Here is a 19,715-nt window from a genome sequence, read left to right on the forward strand (position 1 = left end):
TTAATTTGTGAGAGCTTAGATCCAAAATATGGTAGAAAATGTGTTTTCTGGTGCAGTGTCCTCCAACAAGCCTGTGACTCAGAGCGAGTGATGAGAGGATTCCCTGGAAGCAGCGCTCCCTCAAGCACTAATTTCCATCTGCAACAGCTACAGTATCAGCCTTTCAGCCGAAACAAACTGGGCTCGAGCCCTTGGGTCTGCTGGGGGGACTGGGGACTGCGGGGTGGCTCTGGGCAAACAAGCCGGGTGCAAGAGCGCGGTTATACGGAGCCAATGTAAAACCAGCTCTGGCGAGCACACAGTGCCATTTAAAAATACTTTGCCGCTTTGCAGAGAGGACAATAGGGTGGCTTTTCAGAGCTGAGGTCTGTTGGGGTTTTTTTCTAAGTTTAGTTGCACCTATGTAATATATATGGTGACGAACGAAAGCTGCTTCTTACAGAGCCCGCAGCTCTTGCTTTTCCACGTGAAGGCAGACATAAAGGAAGTGGAGAGACAAAAGCGCAGATCTTCAAGGCTTGTGAAGCACATGATTCCTACTGACAGCAGCGCTATTACGTGCGTAACATCACCGGGGATTTAAGGCCACTGCCAGTGGCCTTACGAAACAACAGAGCAAGAAATTAAAAAAATGGAGTGTAATTGGACTAGGCAACAGCGAGGAGTGCAGGAGGAGAGGTAAGTCTGCGGAGCAGGGCGGGTACAAAGGTTTTCGGTGAAACCAGGGAAGAGTTTTGGATGTCCAAAAGAAACTTTTTGACCCGAGCGAGGAACCCCAACCCAGGGCGGGGGGCTCCAGCCCCTCCAGCCTGGAGGGAAAGCTCCAGCCTGGGCCCCACGGCAGCTCCCATGGGAAGTGGGGCAGGAGCGCGGAGAGAGATGCTCGCCGAGGGTGAGAAACGTGCTTTCCAGGCGAGCAGCAGCCCCTGCCCCGCCAGGCGGGGCCCGACAGCTTTTGGGGAGGTTTCAGGCAAATCCTGTTTCCCCCTGGTGTGAGAGTGGAATGCCAGCAAAAATATAAGGACAAAGGTTCGTGCAGGTGTGGAGAAGTCTCCTCTCCTGCTGTCACACTGAGGGGCAGGCGGCGGAGGGAGGAGGAGCAGGGAGGCTTTTGCACCCCAGGCTGAGTTTAGGGAATGCTCTCAGAGATCTGTGGGATGCAAAGACCAAAGGCTGAGAAATGCAGGTACGCACGCTCACATCCCTGGACTGAGAACCACTTTGACACACATTTTTTTTAGACAGGAACATACCAAGAGGTGCCAAAACCAAACCCAGCAGTAATAAGAAAACCTCTCCAAACATGCACTCGCAGGTGCCTCTTTTCTGAAAGAAGGTGCAGACGCAACGCTGGGCTATGACAAGCAGAGGAGAAGAAATGTTAACTGGGAGGCCTTTACGGCTGACAATCAGCATAACGAGCAGCAGGCCTAACACATCTGCCATCTGGCCACTGCTGCGCGTAAAAAATGTAAGTCATGAGGAAATTAATTTGCTAGTAGTAAATTATGTTGTATTAAACAGCAAACGACATTCTGCAACATCGCATAACAATGACAAAATGCACAGTGGCCTCCTCTATTTCCTTCCAAGACACGGAAAAGCAACTACTCCTTCACATTGCCTAGCTTTTTACTCTTTATTATCTCCAAGCTGTATTAACCATCTTATCTCGAAGTTTGCATGATGTGGCCCCACCATCCCCCTGCTTCCCTGCACACATCCCCAAGCCTTGTCCTGGGAGGTCGCTCCCCAAAACAGCTTTTTCTGGAAAGCTCCAGGCTTGTGGGCTTCAGAAAGGTTTATTCCAGTCTGGGACCTGCTCATCATTGGCTTGTACCTCTCTCAGGGGAACTGGAAGCTAGTGAGAGGCTCATCTTCTCATCTTCTCATCTCATCTTCTTGTCTTCTGCTGCTTTGCCTTTTGCAGCCAAAGGCGCATCGGTGCTGTGGGACAGCTGTCCTAATCCCCCGACAACTCAACGGTGGCAATCGCTCAGGAGAAAGCAAAGGGGAATCCTTAATCTGGGGATTATCTGGGGTATTAGACGGGATGATCCTGAAGCATATGAAATTCTTCAATGCATTTTTTTCATCGTGGAACAATAGAGGAGATTTCTCTTCCCACCCCACTTAACCTATTTCTGTGACAGACTCGGCGCCGTATTCCTGTGAGTTTTCTCTTAAAAGGTTTCACTCAGAACTAAGGGCTGCTCGCAAGGGAACGCGCAATGACTGCGCAAGAGGCCTCCCAAGCAAACTTTGGAAGAGCGGCCATGGATCTGTGTGCTGATGAATGAAACTCCCAGGTGCCTTCAGAAAGTTCCAGGTGCTTTCATTCACCTAGTTCAGTGCTGGTGCAGCCAAGGTGCCACCTTCCCCGGTCTAAAGACCACTTATTTATTTTATTATTTTATTTTACATTTTATTTTAAAAAACTTATTATTTTTACACTATTGTTTTCATTTTAGTATCTTTATTTTATTGCCTTTTGCAAACGTAACCAATTTATTTCTTCCCTCATGAGTCTATTTCCCTTGTGGGGAGCAGAATGTAGCAAGACTGACCAAGAGGTAAAGAGGAAAACAGCGTTTGCCTATAAATTAGTTTTCACTGGCTCCTTTGTTCCCCAAAGGCCATACGCTGATTGTAGGTTAGGAAGAAATACAGCAATTTGGGATTATGCATGGATAAAACAGAGTTATCCTCCTGCGCTGTCGATATGTCATCATATATTACAATCCCGTGGATATGAATTTGGACTGGGATTGTGGAGGCAAAGTTCTGCAGTTCTGGCAAATAATTTACAGTGTAAAATGATCGTCTTTATTGAAGAACATCACCGTGTAGACAGGGGAATTAGGGCAAATAAACCCTGGTGATTTATAGGTTACCACAGCAGTCAGCGTCAGAGGAGGAGGCAGCAGACTGGGGTTTATCTGCTTCCTGACATACTGGGCTATGTGGTAAGTAGACGGTGGATATTTTGGGTGTGCTGCGACTGCTTTCCTTCTAACAGCCCTCACGCCGGTGTAATTAGTTGGCCAATTAGCAACATCGTGTGTACAAGCAGGGACGTTTCAGCTGCGCTGAGCTGCCAGGGACATGCTCTGCGGTGGCTGGCTGCAGTGCATCTGCTGGTTATTCCTCCTTTGGGTCCTGCACCTAGGGAGAATAATCCCACATACCAGTACAGGTTGGGGGCTGACCTGCTGGAGAGCAGCTCTGCAGAGAAGGACCTGGGAGTCCTGGTGGAAAACAAGTTGACCATGAAGCAGCAGTGTGCCCTTGTGGCCAAGAAGGCCAGTGGTCTCCTGGGGTTCATTAAAAAAAGCATGGCCAACAGGTTGAGGGAGGTCATCCTCCCCCTCTACTCTGCCCTGGTGAGGCCGCACCTGGAGTACTGTGTCCAGTTCTGGGCTCCCTGGTTCAAGAAGGACAGGGAACTGCTGGAGGGAGTCTAGCAGAGGGCTACAAAGATGATCAAGGGACTGGAGCACCTCTCATGAGGAAAGGCTGAGAGACCTGGGTCTGTTTAGCCTGGAGAAGAGAAGACTGAGAGGGGATCTCATCAATGCTTATAAACATCTAAAGAGTGAGTGTCAAGAGGATGGGGCCAGACTCTTTTCAGTGGTGCCCAGTGACAGGACAAGGGGCAATGGGCACAAACTGGAACACGGGAAATTCCACCTCAACACGAGGAAAAAGTTCTTTACTTTGAGGGTGGCAGAGCACTGGAACAGGCTGCCCAGAGAGGTGGTGGAGTCTCCGTCTCCGGGAATATTCGAAACCTGCCTGGACGCGTTCCTGTGCACCCTGCTCTAGGTGAACCTGCTTTGGCAGGGGAGTTGGACTAGATGATCCCTGAAGGTCCCTTCCAACCCTGACCATTCTGTGATTCTGTGAAAGGGCTGCCACCACGGGCCAGCAGCACACCCTCAAAAGGCTGCCCTGTGGAGTACCAGCAGCACCACGGGCACAAAAAGCGCAGCCCGGCGTTGCCTCCTGACCGTCTTTGCCATGCTTGGAGGTACTTCATCAGGGCAGAAACTTGTTGCTTTAAGAGCTCTTGCTTTGCAACTCTGTGCTCTTTTAGGTTAGCAACCAATCGTTATTACCAACACCTGATATGGAAAGACATCTTCAAAATGTCATTGGAAAAACAAAGACTTTGTGTTCTCCTGCAATGAAAGATAACGTGTGACTGTGTATGGTAAAGCCGTTAAAGTGCACCTCTTCCAAGGTCTGCCTCCTTCTAAGGACAGAGAGAAACACAGTGGTCAAGAAAAAATACACTACTGGAGATAGTCTGGGTACCTGAGGACCAGGGTTCCCTCACAGGCCTGTACCAGGCACCTTGTCAGGCCCCTGCTGTCTCTGCTCATGGTGAGTGGAAGCAGGGGGAGATGTTTTATGGACAAGGGAACTGCATTTTCAGGTTGTGAAACTGCTGAAGATACAGAGAATTAAGAAAGGATGAAACTGCTTGGGCCACCGAAAGCAGGTGCTGCTCAGTACCATGCTCAAAGTGGTGGAAGTTGTTCTCACACACAGAGGTGGAGGAGACAGTGTGGGTGAAGCAAGAACTGCTTGCTGCATCACGGGGACACATTTTCTCTTCCCTATGGAAAAAGACCCACTGCTTGGGCTCCATGGAACAGGACTTCCAAAACCAAAAAAAGCCACAAATACGATGCTCCAGAAATTACTTTTAAAAATCTTTTTAATGAAGAAATAATTCCATTCCAAAATATAGACACACAATTAAATAGTTTAATCACTTCAAAATATAACATGTCCCCAGTAGGTTCCAACACACACACACAAAACAATACTTAACAGCAATACAAAAAAACCCATACAATAGCAGTTCTGTTACAATACCAATGAATATCGTGACATCTTCAGTGTCTCTGTATCTGTCTCAAGTGGTGTCAAGTACAGTAGTTTTAAAAATGCCTTACAGTTAGTAGCCTCAAGATGTAACTCTTCATACTTTTTACTTCTTTTTTTTTTTTTTCTTTTTTTTGGTTCAAAGGTAAAAATGCCCTTTTGTCTTCAGGACACAGTGGAGTGCTTGTTGTTCACAGCTCCGTCTGCTGAATTGAACCAACGTGATTACAGCAACCCGAGGTTGCAATATTTACAAGGTCTATCTACAGTAATTGCCAAGAACCAATAAGGATGGGAGAAGATGACTGAAAGTAAAGGCGGACACACTTATGATAAATTATGATGCAACAATTTGGCTCATGCATATAAGAAAATACATATTATATCACAACAAAGGCCACACACCTTTTTATGCAGTTTAGTTAACATCACTACTTACAGACAACCCATTCTCCACCTTCGCTTTGGACATTCAAGGACCCTATACATCTTCACATCCCTGTCTCCTGATTCCAAACCACTGGTTTCCCTCCAGTGACAGTAAAACCACCCGGAGTTTTGACTGCTGTGGTGGGCCATTGGTGGTTAAGAAAAGGCCCACGCCAGGGGCCTCTTCTGTAACTCTGTTTGTTTTAATGACCGCAAACCACAACCAAAATAATATTCAACAAGCAGACAAAGACCAGCTGGGCGAAAACGCAGCCAGCTCAACAGTTGGAAAATGCTTAAAATAGATATTTGGCAAGCCAAGTAAGAGGTGCTTCATCTCAGAGCTCCAGGGCGTAAGGGACCCAGAGCTCTGCTGGGGATCACCTTGTTGACACCAGCCTGAGAGAAAGGTGCTTGATCCTTCAATTTTCCTAACTCCTAGTCCGGAAGCCCTTGCAATGGATTTATTCTATTGCATCTATTTTAAGCACAGCGATAATGAGCACGCAGACATTAAGATGATGGGAAGGATCTATTACTCTGGGTACAGTTAAACACGACATGGGTTGAATTAGTCAGCCATTGCATGTAGCTGTGTTCTAGCTTGTTTTTGTCTCTGTTCAGGAAATGCTTGCCTGGAATCCTGAGCTGACAGCAACATCTACAGCTTCTCTGGAGTAGCTTTAAACGTGGAGTGCTAGGCACTAGTGGAGGCTCACCCATTCCTGAGAGGAGGTTGGAGGAGGGGGCATTGGAGGATACGGTGCCTACCTTGCCAGGACGGCACATACCCCAGGAGCGAGGACCAGCGATTGCAAGAATGAAAAGCTTACATGAAGATACCTGGATGCCTTAGTATGCATTTGGATGTCTGAGACCGAGCCCAGATATGCAAGGAGACGTGGACAGGAGATCTGCATACGCAATGATACACTATGAAAGTGAAAAATGGCAGCAGCTCTTTCATACAGATACTCATTCCCTAACACATAGTGCCCAGGGAAACAGCCACGAGCCTAGAGAGTGCATGCAAACAAGTGGACTTACTGGGTCGAGCTACATAGCAATCTCATGTAAATACGGCAGCAGCGCACATCCACGTCACCATGAAAGCGAGGACAGACCAACCGTGTTAACCTGCTTTAGATGGGTATCTCATCACTTGCTGGAGGCAAACTGTGCTGGCGTGAAATTATCTGTATGAAACGCTACTGTTTTCAGGGCTGTTAAGCAGTGTCACTTCAGGTCAGCCAAAGACTGGAAGCCGTCATGTTGTACTAGGGCAGTAAAATTACATTAGCCCAGCGGTGGCCCCGAGCTAACAGGCTGAGCGGCCAGCGTGTAACATTGCGCCGTGTTACTGCCCGGCCTCTGGTCTGGCTGCTCCTGGCCTGGCTCCGACTTCTCTGCAGGGCAGGGCTAGGTGCCATACAGGGTTCTTCTTTATTTCCAAGCAATACGCCGTGGGGAGGACGTTCCAGCTAGTTTGTGTCAATCCCCGCTCGGGAGTATCTGCAGGTTTGTAGCCACAGCAGAGCAAACGTAGCCAGCGGTCTCACTGCCTCATCCAAAACGGCCAGGTAAGTCCTGAAAATGCCTTTATACTTGAAAAATACTAAACCGGACAAAACTCCAATTCTGTAACTGTATGCCTGTCCTTCCGAAAAAAAATCCACCGCTTTCCTTGTGCTTTTCACTGATAGCTATTTCTCCATCCAGCTCCGAAAGAGTCTCACTACACATTTCCAAGAGTGCATGCAGAACATCTGGTGGCTGGCTAAGGCAATACACATTCGGAAATCAAAAGAAAACAGTTGCAAGCGCACTTTAAGCCTGTACATTTAAAGCTGAAGGCCTCGAAAATAACATAATGGAAGGGTTCGGGGGACGGGGGGAGGAGGAGGGGCAGGGAGATGGAAAGAGCCGGTTTGTTGAACACATGCTTACTAAAGCTAAAACATCAATGAAACAATACCATGGAGGATTATACGTAACATCAGTCAGTTCAGGGATCTTATGGCACCTGTGGTTTATAAACAGCTTTAGCAACGAGTATTTCAAAACATAGTTCACAGTTTTAAGAAGATCTGTGCTGATTTAAAAACTAGATTCTATATCATTTGAATGTCACCTTTTGTATATGATATCTATTTGGAAAAAAAATATTTACACTAACTTCTATGGCTGATTTGTTAGATTATTTTGAAAGAAACATTCCTAAGTTACACATTAGCCCTAAATTAGAGAAGTTTTTTATATTATTATTAATTATATTATTATTATTTTAGTACATTTTGTATAAGTCTTAATTTGAAGACTTGCAAACAAATTGCAAATATAGTCAGGTACTTTGTGTTTTGGGCTACTAGATATATACACTCAGGAGTATAATCATTCAATGTTAAATGCATAATCGTAGCTTTTTGTTTCTTCTGTGGAAAAAATGTACAGTGTATAGTAAACCGATCTACTAAAATCTCAAAGTATTCAGAAATCAAATTTCTATCTATAAACAGTATTGTCATTGTAAACTGAACAGGTTCAATATCATGTGCAAAGGGTTTAGGTGAGTTATTAATACCGCCATCCTTTGTAACAGCAGTACGTACGTCAGTCTGTTTTCTTCACCGGTAATGAGCCATGTTACAGAAGATGTAGCTAATATAAGTTAGCTTTAAACAAAAGTCTTGTTGTCAAAAACACACATCTACAAACTACAACTCTTAGAACAAAAGTACTGTGCTACAGTCCTCAGAACTTAGTTATGTGATTTTTTTGTCAAGAGACGCTGCACCTCTTGGTTCCACTCTTCTGTGAAGTTTGCAGCCGAGTTTTCTTCATCGTCTGTCCGAAAGCAGCTCTCCTCATCATCAGTTCTTACGTAGCTTTCGTTGTCCGTCTGACTGCAGCTTGCCTGTTGAGAAACGTTGAAGGAAGGTTTTTAAAAGGAGCGCTGGTTCTAAGATGCTGCACCCACACAGGCAGAGCAAGTAAAGCCTCTGCCTGCTGCTTTATTGAGAGACAAGAGGAGGAGCTGGCCAGTTCCTGTGGTTATCCCTGAAAAAGTTAAAAAACTGAAAAAGCCATTCTACCTAGGTGAGCCATAGGTATGTGAGCTGTAAACAGAAACTTACAAGGCTCGTGGGAAGCTGGGAACTCTTCCTACCATGGGTGAGAAGGCTGTTGCCTGCTCTGCTGCGGGACCCTGGGGTAACTCAGTCTGCACCGACACAGATTTGCAGATGTGCCCATTTTCCCTTCCATTTTCCCCTTCCAGGTTGCTCTCTATATAGATTATTAGTAGTGAAACCATGGATTATTCCCCTTGTGTGCAGTGTTCAGCCACTCCGTTAAGAGTCACTCATCAGCATGAACCTCCCCTCACATGTAAATGTTTCACCCTCGATTTACGTGCCTGGGTATGTTTTACTGTGTCTAAAAAGAAATTTAGTTACTTAAAAGGATGATTCTGGGTGCTGTAGCTCATGAACAGCCTAATCCGCTGGTGCACCAGTTTCTCCTTGGTGCTCCTCCATACCCTGAAGCATCAGTAAGGATCTCAAATTCCTGTATCGGAGGCATCAAAGTTTTAATTGGCAATGGAAAATGCTTACAGACAACTGCTGCTCTTTCTCAGATCTGTGTCAGGATGTACAGTCTGGTTAACATAGCAAACTTCTGGTTTTGGCATATTTATCGTAAAAGCACTGCTTACACGCTTGACCCTTGCAAAGTTAAGGAGCTCATCCTTTTTCTCTTGAACTAGGTTTCTTTTCTAGACAGAAAACCAACTTGCATTGTATGAGATCTCACAGTAACAGCATAAAGGACCAAACCCTACTGACACGAATTCTTTTCTACTCATTCCACGGCATAAAGCTGGTCTAACAAGATGAGATATGAAATGCAAATTACTTCAGTAAAAAATAGTTAAATTAAAGCTGACGAATTAAGAAAGGTCAGGTAGTTTAGCTTGCTCCTTCTCCTTCCTGACACCATTTGATTGTATTAATTATTCAAACACAAATGCTTCCATCCGATTCCTTAATACCTAAGCATGCCAAATGGTACGATGATCTTAATTTAGTATCTCCTTGTATCAGGCAGTTACAGAAGACCTAGCATTAACATTTTGCTGATAAATGGAAAGGAAACCTGCACTGCAAGTCTAATGACAGGTTCACGAAAAAATTTTTAGCTACATTTTAAACAAGTATTTTTAAAAAATCAGACATGCATCTGCACCACTTAAGTCTGCAAACTAATTTGGAAATCTTAGTAAAGGAACATTTTGCTCTTCACAATTCAGTCAACAAATGCAATTGAAAGGGATGGAAGAGGTCAGTTCTCAGCTGCCTGAGACGGATTTTTATTGAATCAATTTCAGGGTTATGTAAATATCGGTACATCTCATATCTCTTGATGGTATCATAAACCACAAGAGCAAGATAAGAGTGGCTTGTGAAACACTGGATGCGTTAAGATGCACTGACAGTACTGCTAAGTATTTGGATTTGTTTCGAATTTTCTGGATAAATTACTTCTCTTTGGTGGAGTGCAGAGAGGTTATTCTGAATTCTCTCAAGGCTTCTCTCTGTTCCACAGCCAGCGTTGGGATAGAGAGATTTTCATACAAGAAATAATGAGTACTAATGAACAGCATTTTGGAAATGCCAGAATTCATTCCAAGTTAAGACACATATGATTTGTCGTGTTACAAAACTGTTTCTTGACCTTTTTTGTAATTTAATCCACACATTCTTTTCTGCTACTTATCATTCAGCGATTTTCAAAACCCATCTCTATCACTTGTGTAATTTTAGAATTAAATTCAGAAAACAAGCTGCTTCTTTCCAGCTAACTTGGTCACAGTTCTTTTACAGCTTTTTTACGCCTACACGCTAAGAAGAGGAGGACTTCAGAAGAAAAATAAAGAGGAAAACCAAAATATAGCTGAGTGAATGTAGCAGACAGTTTTGAAAATTACTGTGCTGTCAGCTTGCTATTATTTTCAAAGGGAATGGTCCACGTAATACCATCTTTTATGTATTTGTTCAGAAAAAAACCCAAAAGAAATGCTGAATCATTTGGTTGTGCTAGTAGAGAATGACTTCTGGATGTGAGCAGTTCGTCCAGTGACTGTGTCCTGCTTCTTCACTTCTGCATCGCTGACATAAGAGGAAGAGGCTGAAGAAACTGGGCTTGCTGAGGATGGGGCAGAGGTGGCAAGGGGGGATCAGTTAGCATCTATTTGAGGGGTAGTTACAAGGATAACAGAGCCAAAATCTTCTTGGTAGTGGTTGGAGCACACAAAAAGGACAAAGAAGACAACCTCCATTTTGGGAGGTTCAGGTTGGACACTAAGGGAAAAAAAACACAACATGAGGAGCATGGCACCACAGTACAGGAGGATGCCCACAGAGGTGGTGAAATCTCCATCTGTGGAGGTTTTCAAGTCTTTCCTACACAAAGCTGTGGCTGACATGGTCTCGTGTTGGAGCTAGACCTGTGTCAGACAGGACAGTGGACCAGATGACCTCTTGAGGGCCCAATCAACCAATGCACCTGCACCTGCACCTCCTGAGCTCTTGGCATGAAGCCCACACTAGGAATGAACCACAACGCCTCAGCTTTAGAGGCAGCCAGTCAAGTCTGTCTAGCAGTTTGGGGTTCTACAGGCAAAGGGAGGCCAGGGCATGGCTGGGAAAGGTGACCTCAGGCAGTGGGCACAGCAAATCTGAAACCCACACACCCATTAACTGTGGGCTAGCAACCTGACTTGGGTTAACCTGGGCTATGGATCCTGCCTCTCCTCTTTCCCAAACAGTAAATGGCCAGGTTCGTGTCGCAAAAGGCTGAAAATGTCAGTGGCCAGTGAAATGCTACACCAGCTCTAAAATCTTATTTCCTTCCCAGAAAAAACCAGACATGCAGGGCAGTTGTGTCTTCACAGCACTTCAACGAATCGCCTGTGACCTTCAGCTTAACCAACAGCCCTTCTCACAGCAGCACACTGGGCAGACTGGACTGATCACACCACCTCCCTTGGCCCGTGGGTTTTATCATCTGGCATTTGGCAATATTCCTAATCTCTGCTGGTAAACATGACAACAGAGTTTGGAGCAAAAGGGAAAAGATGAGAAAAACATGACAGAATTACTCCGTAAGACTTTGATCCTGGAAAAACAGCCAAGTTGAATAAATAATAATTTAACAATGTATTCATATAAAAAAGTTGAAGGAATTAAGGGGTTTTGCGTTTGAAAAATTTCCACCTGTTCCAATACAAACCATTCAGTCACTTTCGTAATGGAAAATGTCACCCCTGATCACCCGAAAGCCCCAGACCCCGCAATTTGTGTGATAAGGTTTAAGGCAAGTGAGAGGGTTTGCAGTGGGAATGGAATTGAGTCTTCAACTTAAATTATTATACGGTTTTGTCAACATAGAGAAAATGTGATCACAGGTAAAAAATCGACAACGAGACCTCTAATAAAGACTCCTCCCTGCACTCCCTCTTAATGAATGCTTAAGGTCTGATTTTTATTAGGTGTTCACACCTCCTTTCCTGTTATAATAATGCATATAAATGAATTAGACATGACCAAGAAAAATGCTGCTATGCCAGACTAAGAAAGCATTGCTTTAGAAAATCTAGGAAATTGTAGGTCTCATGGGAACACGTCCACTGCACAAGTTGACAGCTCTTCATTGAAAACGACAACTTCTTAACCACTTTCAGAGATGGAGGCTTTCTGCTCCCATTGGCCATCCTTGGCAAAAAAGCAACTGCTATCAGTGGGATAAAGGCAAAATAACATGAAAGTTGAACGTTCACCTCATTTCAAGATCTGCCTAGAGCCTGCTGAAAACAAGCTCAAATTCATTCTGCTACTCTATTAAAAATAAAACAAGTGGCATTAAAGTACATTTAATATAAAAAATAAACTGAAAATATGATTAAATTGTTTTACGTATTATTGGAACCACTTGGTCTCTTGGGAATTTGTTATAGTAGATGTTATTTCAAAATCAATTCTAAAGAATCGTACATAGCACTTTTTAAAATGCAAATGCAAATAGAATGCAAAATGCATTAATCAAATGACATCAACACCACTTGTCCATGACTGAGGAATGAGAACATGAAGAAAACTCTCTGGTTGTCTATCAGCGGCAATACCACTCATAAGACACTACGATAAACTGTTTCTATTTTTCACAGCTTTTTCTAAATAAGCACAAATATAATACTGTTGCGAGATAGGGAAGCGTGTTGTCTTTCTACCTCATATGGCCATCTAGGCGATGTAATACTGACTGTATTTGTATCATCGATTGAATAATATTATCTTAGAAGCAAAATTCTTGATGCAACTGCTAAGCTTTGAGCAAGAACCCAACGTAAACAGCAAAAGCTCTTTAGATGTTGTGACTAGTATGAACAATTTTGGATTTAATTTTCCAAGACTATGAAATATTAGTACCAAATAAAATGCTTTAATCTTCCATATTCATGAAAAAGTGAATCTTGAGAAGACTAAGCCACGCTTATCATGTTCAGATGTCTTTATCACAATGTACCATAATACAGATATGTATTTGTTTTTGTGGATATAGGTGAAGTTCCAAGTTCACTGATTTTTGTTGCTAATTTCTATAGGGCCAGACTTTTACAACTGGTGGGAATGTTTCAGTCTTTGCTAGTGGCTGAAGTGCTCCCCTGGGAGCTAAAAAAAGTTTCACTATGAAATTAACCAGAGCACAGTGCTTTAAAAAATGTCTTTTTGACAGGGTTTCAAAAGGTTTCAAAAGCTTCCAGGAGATGAGATAGTAGCTCAGTCTCAGATCGCTGCTAATTTGAGACAGGATGCATATTTTCAAGAACGCTAGGCTGTATGGCAGTATGCGTTTCCCACATCACGATGTTAACACTGCTTCCTGAAAATAGCAGAAACCTTAAATGGGATTTCCTGAGCTTTATCATTCCAATGAATAGGATTTTTTTTCCACTTAATACTGCAAATGGTTTGTCTGAATGCTACTACCCTTTAAAGTCATAGTTACTCATAACTGTAATTTAATTCATTTATACTTAACATTTCCAGTATGTACATAGTTATACACACATACATTATTGTTGAGAGACCTGTTTTCCTTCTCTGATCTATAACTGGTGACTGTAACAAAACAGAAGAAGAAAACTTGCTTTTCTGGCTGTCAGTGTTTAGGAAACTCTACACGGCTCATGTTTTTAACAAGGCTACTGAGAAAATTAATGTAACCTGAGGGGCACTGTTAGAAGAATTTTTATGAGCACTTATTTGGTGTTTATAGTACTCTGGGTATTGCTGTTTATTTGCTTTTCACATCCATTTATTCTGCTTTAGCTGCTAGAGACACTGAGACGGATGCTTGAGAAATACTGAACAGCTTTTAACACTGAAGACTGGCAGCTGCTTTCACAAGGTCCACACTTTAACATCCAAATTCTGCTGTCATCAGAAGTTACAAACCCCTTGAATCAGGGTCAAATTTTGCCATCAAAATTGCTATATCAACAAGGAGGTCTAGCATAAAACATGGCATGCAGAACCCAGCAACATGAATTCCTGCTAAAGCTGGCACAGGCTAGTTCGCTGATTTTGCTTATCTGAACATGACCCTGCTCCCAACTTGAAGTGCCCATTTGGTAGTTGACCTTTGGGTGCCTTTAATTCTGGCTTTGAGGAAGAGACTCTGTTTGCAGACCGGAGTCAGACCTCTATTTGGATTTCTTCTCCCTTTCCGGCCCTGTTACCCCATGGTTTCAGTGTCACAGTAGGACGGACAGCATTGTCTCACTGTCATCTTCACAGCAGGGCACTGCACTCTCCTAGGAAGCCAGAAACACAGAGTCCGCAGCTTCAGATGAGGCAAGAAGGAAACGTGTGGTCTCCCATTTCCTGGGCAAAAGTTCAGAATAACAGGCTACTTCATAAAAATGGCTGTTGTCTGTGTTCTTGAATAAGAACACAATTGCTGAACTTGGCACTAAACTCAGTGCTGCAACTGTGAGGTTGGCACGTGTAAGGACCATGACCTGAATATGGGCCAGCAGGGAATTTATAGACCTTCTTGCCTTATCTCTGAATTGCCAGACTCCAGCCAGTAGCTGTACCTTGCATTTTTGATTGGGGCATTTTAAACTTCCACCATGCATCTGAGGACACCTCTATGGTAAAGCAGCTGGTGGACTGCCTTCTTTAATATTTGCCTAACTCCTGTTTCACACACTAGAGTAGATGTTCCAGTCTCACCAGAAATGATTTATTTCAGTTATCCTAGGAAGACTAAAGCATTGTAAAGAATTGAACTCAGGTCTCCTGAAATGTAATCTGATTCCTTATCTTCTGGATAAGGTTTCTCTGTACTGCCTGATATATTTGTTATCATCCCCAGGGAAGAAAAGCCCACATTCTCACCCACGGTCAACAAAGGAAGAAGATAAAAAGGGTGGTAGCTTAACAGGAATATTCAGGACTAGGCCCGTATTTCAAACAGATTATTGGAAATTATTTAGAGGCATTCCTAGGCATCCAAACACAGGTTAAAAGAAGAAAGAAACTGCATCTCCACATACACTCAGGCAGCACAAGGTGCATTGCGACTGAAATACACATTATGAGGATTCATTCCAAACGTTCTTCTAAATTATAATGATACTTACTTGAGAGGAGAGAGAGAAGGATATTGCACTCAACTTTGCAAACTGACCTGTAGATAACAAAGGATAGAAAACAAGAAGATGACAAATTAAGCCAGTGAGCAGCCAGGCAGTGTATTATTCTGAAGAAAGCCATGCACAAGCCTAGAAATAAAGGGAGCGATTACGGACCCAGAAAATAAACCCAATGAAAAGTGTCTTACACAACACATCCAGCAAAAGACTGTAACAAGAACACAACTGGTAGCAGATGTGGGAGGATAAGCACTGTTAGCATTTACACTTGTGCACTAAATGTGATTTTTCCTGGTACAGATATTTGTTATTTACAACATGCTTTGAAAAAAGAGAGAAAAAGAAGCCTCCTTTGAGGTCCTCTGTCACAGATTTCCTTGTGTATCTTGTGTTTTCTGCTCATACTTTAATACTAATTTGGAGTTTAGCTTGAAAATCTTGCTTGGAGACAAGGTGACACGAAATAACAAGAGTGGGTTTTGACCAACCATCTTCCATGCTACACTACATCTACACATTTTTCTAAATGTGCTGCTTTTACACAAAGTGAGACATTTAATAACATAAAAATGGTTACCATATTGTTACTGAGGTTACCATTCTGTAACCTTAGTAGGAGGTTCCTCCTCGCAGATTTTTTCAGCTGACAATTGCATTACGATAGCTACAGTCACCAGCTTTTTTTGGCTATCCGGATGAATGCAGTGTACATATGAGTACAAAGAGTAAAATAGCCTGTAATAAATTCCAATCGTCGGATGCAAAATGAGAATAGTTGACCTGGCCACTGTTCAATAGGATACCCTAAACAGAAAATTTCCCCATTTTCCTTTCTTTTGGCAAGTAGAAAGTTAGTTGTGTCTTCATCTTTAGAGACTACTCAGTGACACTAGAAGAAAAAGGAACAGAATAGCAAAATACCACAAATTAACTGCAAAGTGCAGAGAACGAGCCAAAGCCAAAGCGTGTGTCTCAGGATCACTACATGACACTATCCAACCATCCCCTAATCATCCTAGTGGTTCCTACTAACTTAATACATATTCTTGCTTGCTTTAAACACATTCCCTAATCGAAAGAGCATCACCCACACTGGGAAGGACGTTGCACACTTTGGGTCTGCGGTTATCAACTAAAAATAGTTCCTACTTACAAGTCCCTACTGTCAAATCGTTGCCTGATAGGAGCTGACAATCTCACAGACAGTAAAGTACATAATGAAATTTCTTTTGGAAAAGTGCTATTAAACAGAACTTGTCTACAATGAGGACTTTCTGTTCCCTCAGTGAATATATTTTTGAAAGAAAAAAGCCTTTCTCTTTTGCTCTTCTGTTCCCCCCCCAGTGGAAACAAATTGTCTAACACAATGGGGAACAAAATTCACCTGGGAATAGCATTGGCTGACCTAAATTCAAAAGAAGTTTTCTTCTGACATCGATGGGGAGATTTCCTCTCCTCCTTCTGGGAACGTTGTCAGAAGACAGTAGCCCTGTCAGCTCTGTTTTGACTGAAGCAAGAGTAACACCCAGTTCCATTGAGCAACATGTATAACTTCTACTACACAATGAATGCCCTTATTTCGCAGTGCACGTGCATACTGAACGTTGTGCATGTACAAAATCCCCTTGTATCTTGTGAAACTCATGTAACACTGTTGCCATATATTGCATTTCCATACTGTAATCAAAGTACAGTCAAATCGGTCTATCGTTCTTTCTGGAGAAAATGGAATTTTTACCAGCAATAATAACATTTATTATTTGATGCTTGACAGCTGTCACCATTGAGGTACTCCTCCTTTATAACTGACAATTACTTTCCATTATGTCAGCAGTAGCTGCTCATCCTGTTCAGAAGTTTAAAGGCTGTCATTTTTGCCATTTCCTACCTTGGATGAAAAATTGTGACAAAAACCCCCATGTCACCCACTGTTGCCTTAGTAGATAGTCTGTAATAATTCTGCTCCTGTCACCATGTCCTTTAAGACCTCTGCAATGAAATGACTTCTGGCAGGCTACCGTGGGCAGATAGCAGAACTAGATAAACAATAAAAAAAAAAGATGCTCACATCAACCTCAAAACTACCTGCAGTTTTGATGTGAGTCGATGAACTTTTACAAGAATAACTCATCCTAGCAGCTTTACAGAAAAGAAGACCAAAAGAGCAGCCATTCTTCATTAGATCATGAACCTGTCAGTCCCAGATTCTTATCTCCAAAGTGACAGGCAGCGGACACTAGAGAAAAACTACCAGAAAAATGACTAGATCTTGTTAGCTCCTACCAATCAGCAGTTTAAAGAATTCCGGCCCAGAAGGTGCTTGTGAACCCCATTTCCATACACCTGTTCTCTCAGTACCTGCTTAATCCTTTTTTTCTTTTTAGCCCATTTATACTTTTGGTCGCTGTTATATTCTGTAGTGCCAAGTTCCAAATTTTATTTGATCACCATGTGGGAGAAGTTATTTTTGCTTGCTTCAGCTCTGCTCCAAAATAACTGAACTGGGTGTGCCCTCCTACTGACATTACTACCAACATTATAAGAAGTAATGAATTTTATATTAGGATGATCCAAGTCAGAATAACTTAAAAACTGGTGATGGTACATTACACTAGGTAGAAGTGGAGACCATTACACAGACAGGACAGGATGGATATCTGCAGAATTCCAGCTCCCCCTGGCAAATTTGCTTTACTCAGATTCTTAAACAAATGCCCTTTGAAAAGTTCCTCAGGGGGTGTTTAATGACAAATCCCGAGGCTTCTCTATACTAGATGCTTGTTGAATACTTGGTCCTCTGGGATACAATTCATTTTGGACCCTTTCCTCTCCTTCCAGATTCTGACAATGACAATAACACACAGACTGCACTTGAGCTTCAGTTCACGCTGGAGAAACCACTATGAATGTTTTTTGCTACTGGAGAAAAAAAATAATCTCAATATAGCAAGAACTCAGCTTGACACCACCAACCAGCCTCTGTGGTACAGGGGAATGAGGTCTAAGTAACTTGGTAGACGCTGGCAGGAACAAGCCCAGAGGCAATTCTGTCCCACCTGATGCCCTGGGTAAGCTTAAGGACTACTGTTGTGTTGTCTTCCTGGAGATGCACAAAGGCTAGATGCACTTGTGTCTGGGGAAGAGAACAACAGCCATTTTTGGAATGTGGCTGCTCTAGTAACCGAGAAGAGATCATGCCCCAGGGCCCAGGACAGGTTAAGAAGTGCACTGAGCAGCTATGGTGCATTACTGTTTCTCACATCATCATTCTATGATTCTATGATTATTGTTTCTCACTTATGGAGATGTATGGACAGCTTGTGTCCTCCCACCTGGTATGCCTCATCCTGCAGCTTCTGCTTCAGGTACTCCTCCATTTTCAGTTCGTTCTCCAGCTGGCGGACAGAGTCATTCTCGTAATTTTCATCATCTGCTCTGACATAGGGGTCTCCATCTTCTGTAACCCTAAAGACAATTATTAATAAATAGCCCCCTGAGATGAATGACATCCAGAGTCAATAAAACTTCCCTTTCTTGTAAACTATGAGGAGAGTGGAATTTTTGCATCCAACCACATGCTCCATTGGTCAGCATTTTCCTGGCAGTGGAAAACACTATTTTCCCTTTCCAGTGGTCTGGTATTGATGAAGCAGACCGAAGGGCACATTCTGCTGAAGGCATTTTGGGGGTACAGCCCAATGGAAATGAGTAACAGAAGTTATCAATAACTTGATACAAAGAGGTTGAACTAAAAATAACTGGAAAGATGCCTATTGTCTTTGATAGGAAGATTCAGGTTCTAAAAATAAATCTGTTTGTTGATCAATTGAGTTGGTCAATAAAAAGCATTCTGTCTTTTCCATTTACAACAGTGGGCTCCAACAGGCCCCTCAGTCTGGATAAGCAGGCAGTAGGACTGCAGGGAGTATCAGGGAGCACAGCTGTCCCACAGCCGCCACGCTGCCCGAATGTACCAGACTGGATGTGAGACAGCTTACTCCTGAGGACATCCGAAGTTCCGGTCTTTATTGTTTACAGAGCTCACTACTACCTAACCATGAAGCTGTCCTCACTTGGATTTAAGCAATTGGTTTGGGTAATCAAATAGTTGACAGGGAGTGAAAACATTACATGATGCACATTGCTTTCAACAGACAAAGGATGAGATTAAGAAGGCGAATCGAGCAGGTACCCACATGTCACTGCGGATGGAGCCGGTGGCAGCAGCGCTGTGGATGTACCCTGGCTTCCGGGCATGGATCTGTGCGAGGAAAGCCTTCTCAGAGGTTGGGGATGGAACGAGGTCATCAAAGTGAGTCCGTCCAAATTCAGAATCCACATTGCTTTCTGTCTCGCTGCCCACTTCTGGGAAGCAAAAGGTGACACATGGTTCCATTTAACTTTCACAAGAGCAAGCATACTTGCCTATTTCTCTAAGCCTTTCTCTGCCTTTCCAACTTAGAATGAGACATCCTCATAGTGAACAACAGTATATCATTCTACATATATCAGCAGAGCTAACAGTTTTTTTCTTGTGGTGGTACAGAAGAGTGACACTTCTACTTATCTGGGTTATCAGGTACAATATTTTTATGAGAATACTACAGACCGCGTTTTACAACAGGTCCTATACGTCTTATACTGAACGAAATTTCTAAAGAGTGAAATCCCG

The 19,715-nt window shown here is 43.1% G+C and overlaps 1 protein-coding gene across 24 annotated transcripts in view; it reads right to left on the minus strand.

Annotated features, from left to right (window-relative positions):
- Positions 1–4,705: 4,705 nt before the first annotated feature.
- The window catches only part of DTNA (dystrobrevin alpha), a 227,400-nt gene continuing 212,390 nt past the window's right edge, over positions 4,706–19,715 (minus strand). For all 24 annotated transcript variants that reach the window (XM_054189413.1, XM_054189402.1, XM_054189404.1 and 21 more), the window contains 4 exons: positions 19,240–19,408; positions 18,376–18,508; positions 15,032–15,078; positions 4,706–8,236 (listed from right to left, as the gene is read on the minus strand). In XM_054189413.1, coding sequence (XP_054045388.1) covers positions 15,061–15,078; positions 18,376–18,508; positions 19,240–19,408 — 320 coding nt within the window. In that variant the 3' untranslated portion in view covers positions 4,706–8,236; positions 15,032–15,060. The remainder of the gene's footprint in view (positions 8,237–15,031; positions 15,079–18,375; positions 18,509–19,239; positions 19,409–19,715) is intronic.

The sequence above is a fragment of the Rissa tridactyla genome, chromosome 2 (assembly GCF_028500815.1).
Source record: "Rissa tridactyla isolate bRisTri1 chromosome 2, bRisTri1.patW.cur.20221130, whole genome shotgun sequence".
NCBI lineage: Eukaryota > Metazoa > Chordata > Aves > Charadriiformes > Laridae > Rissa > Rissa tridactyla.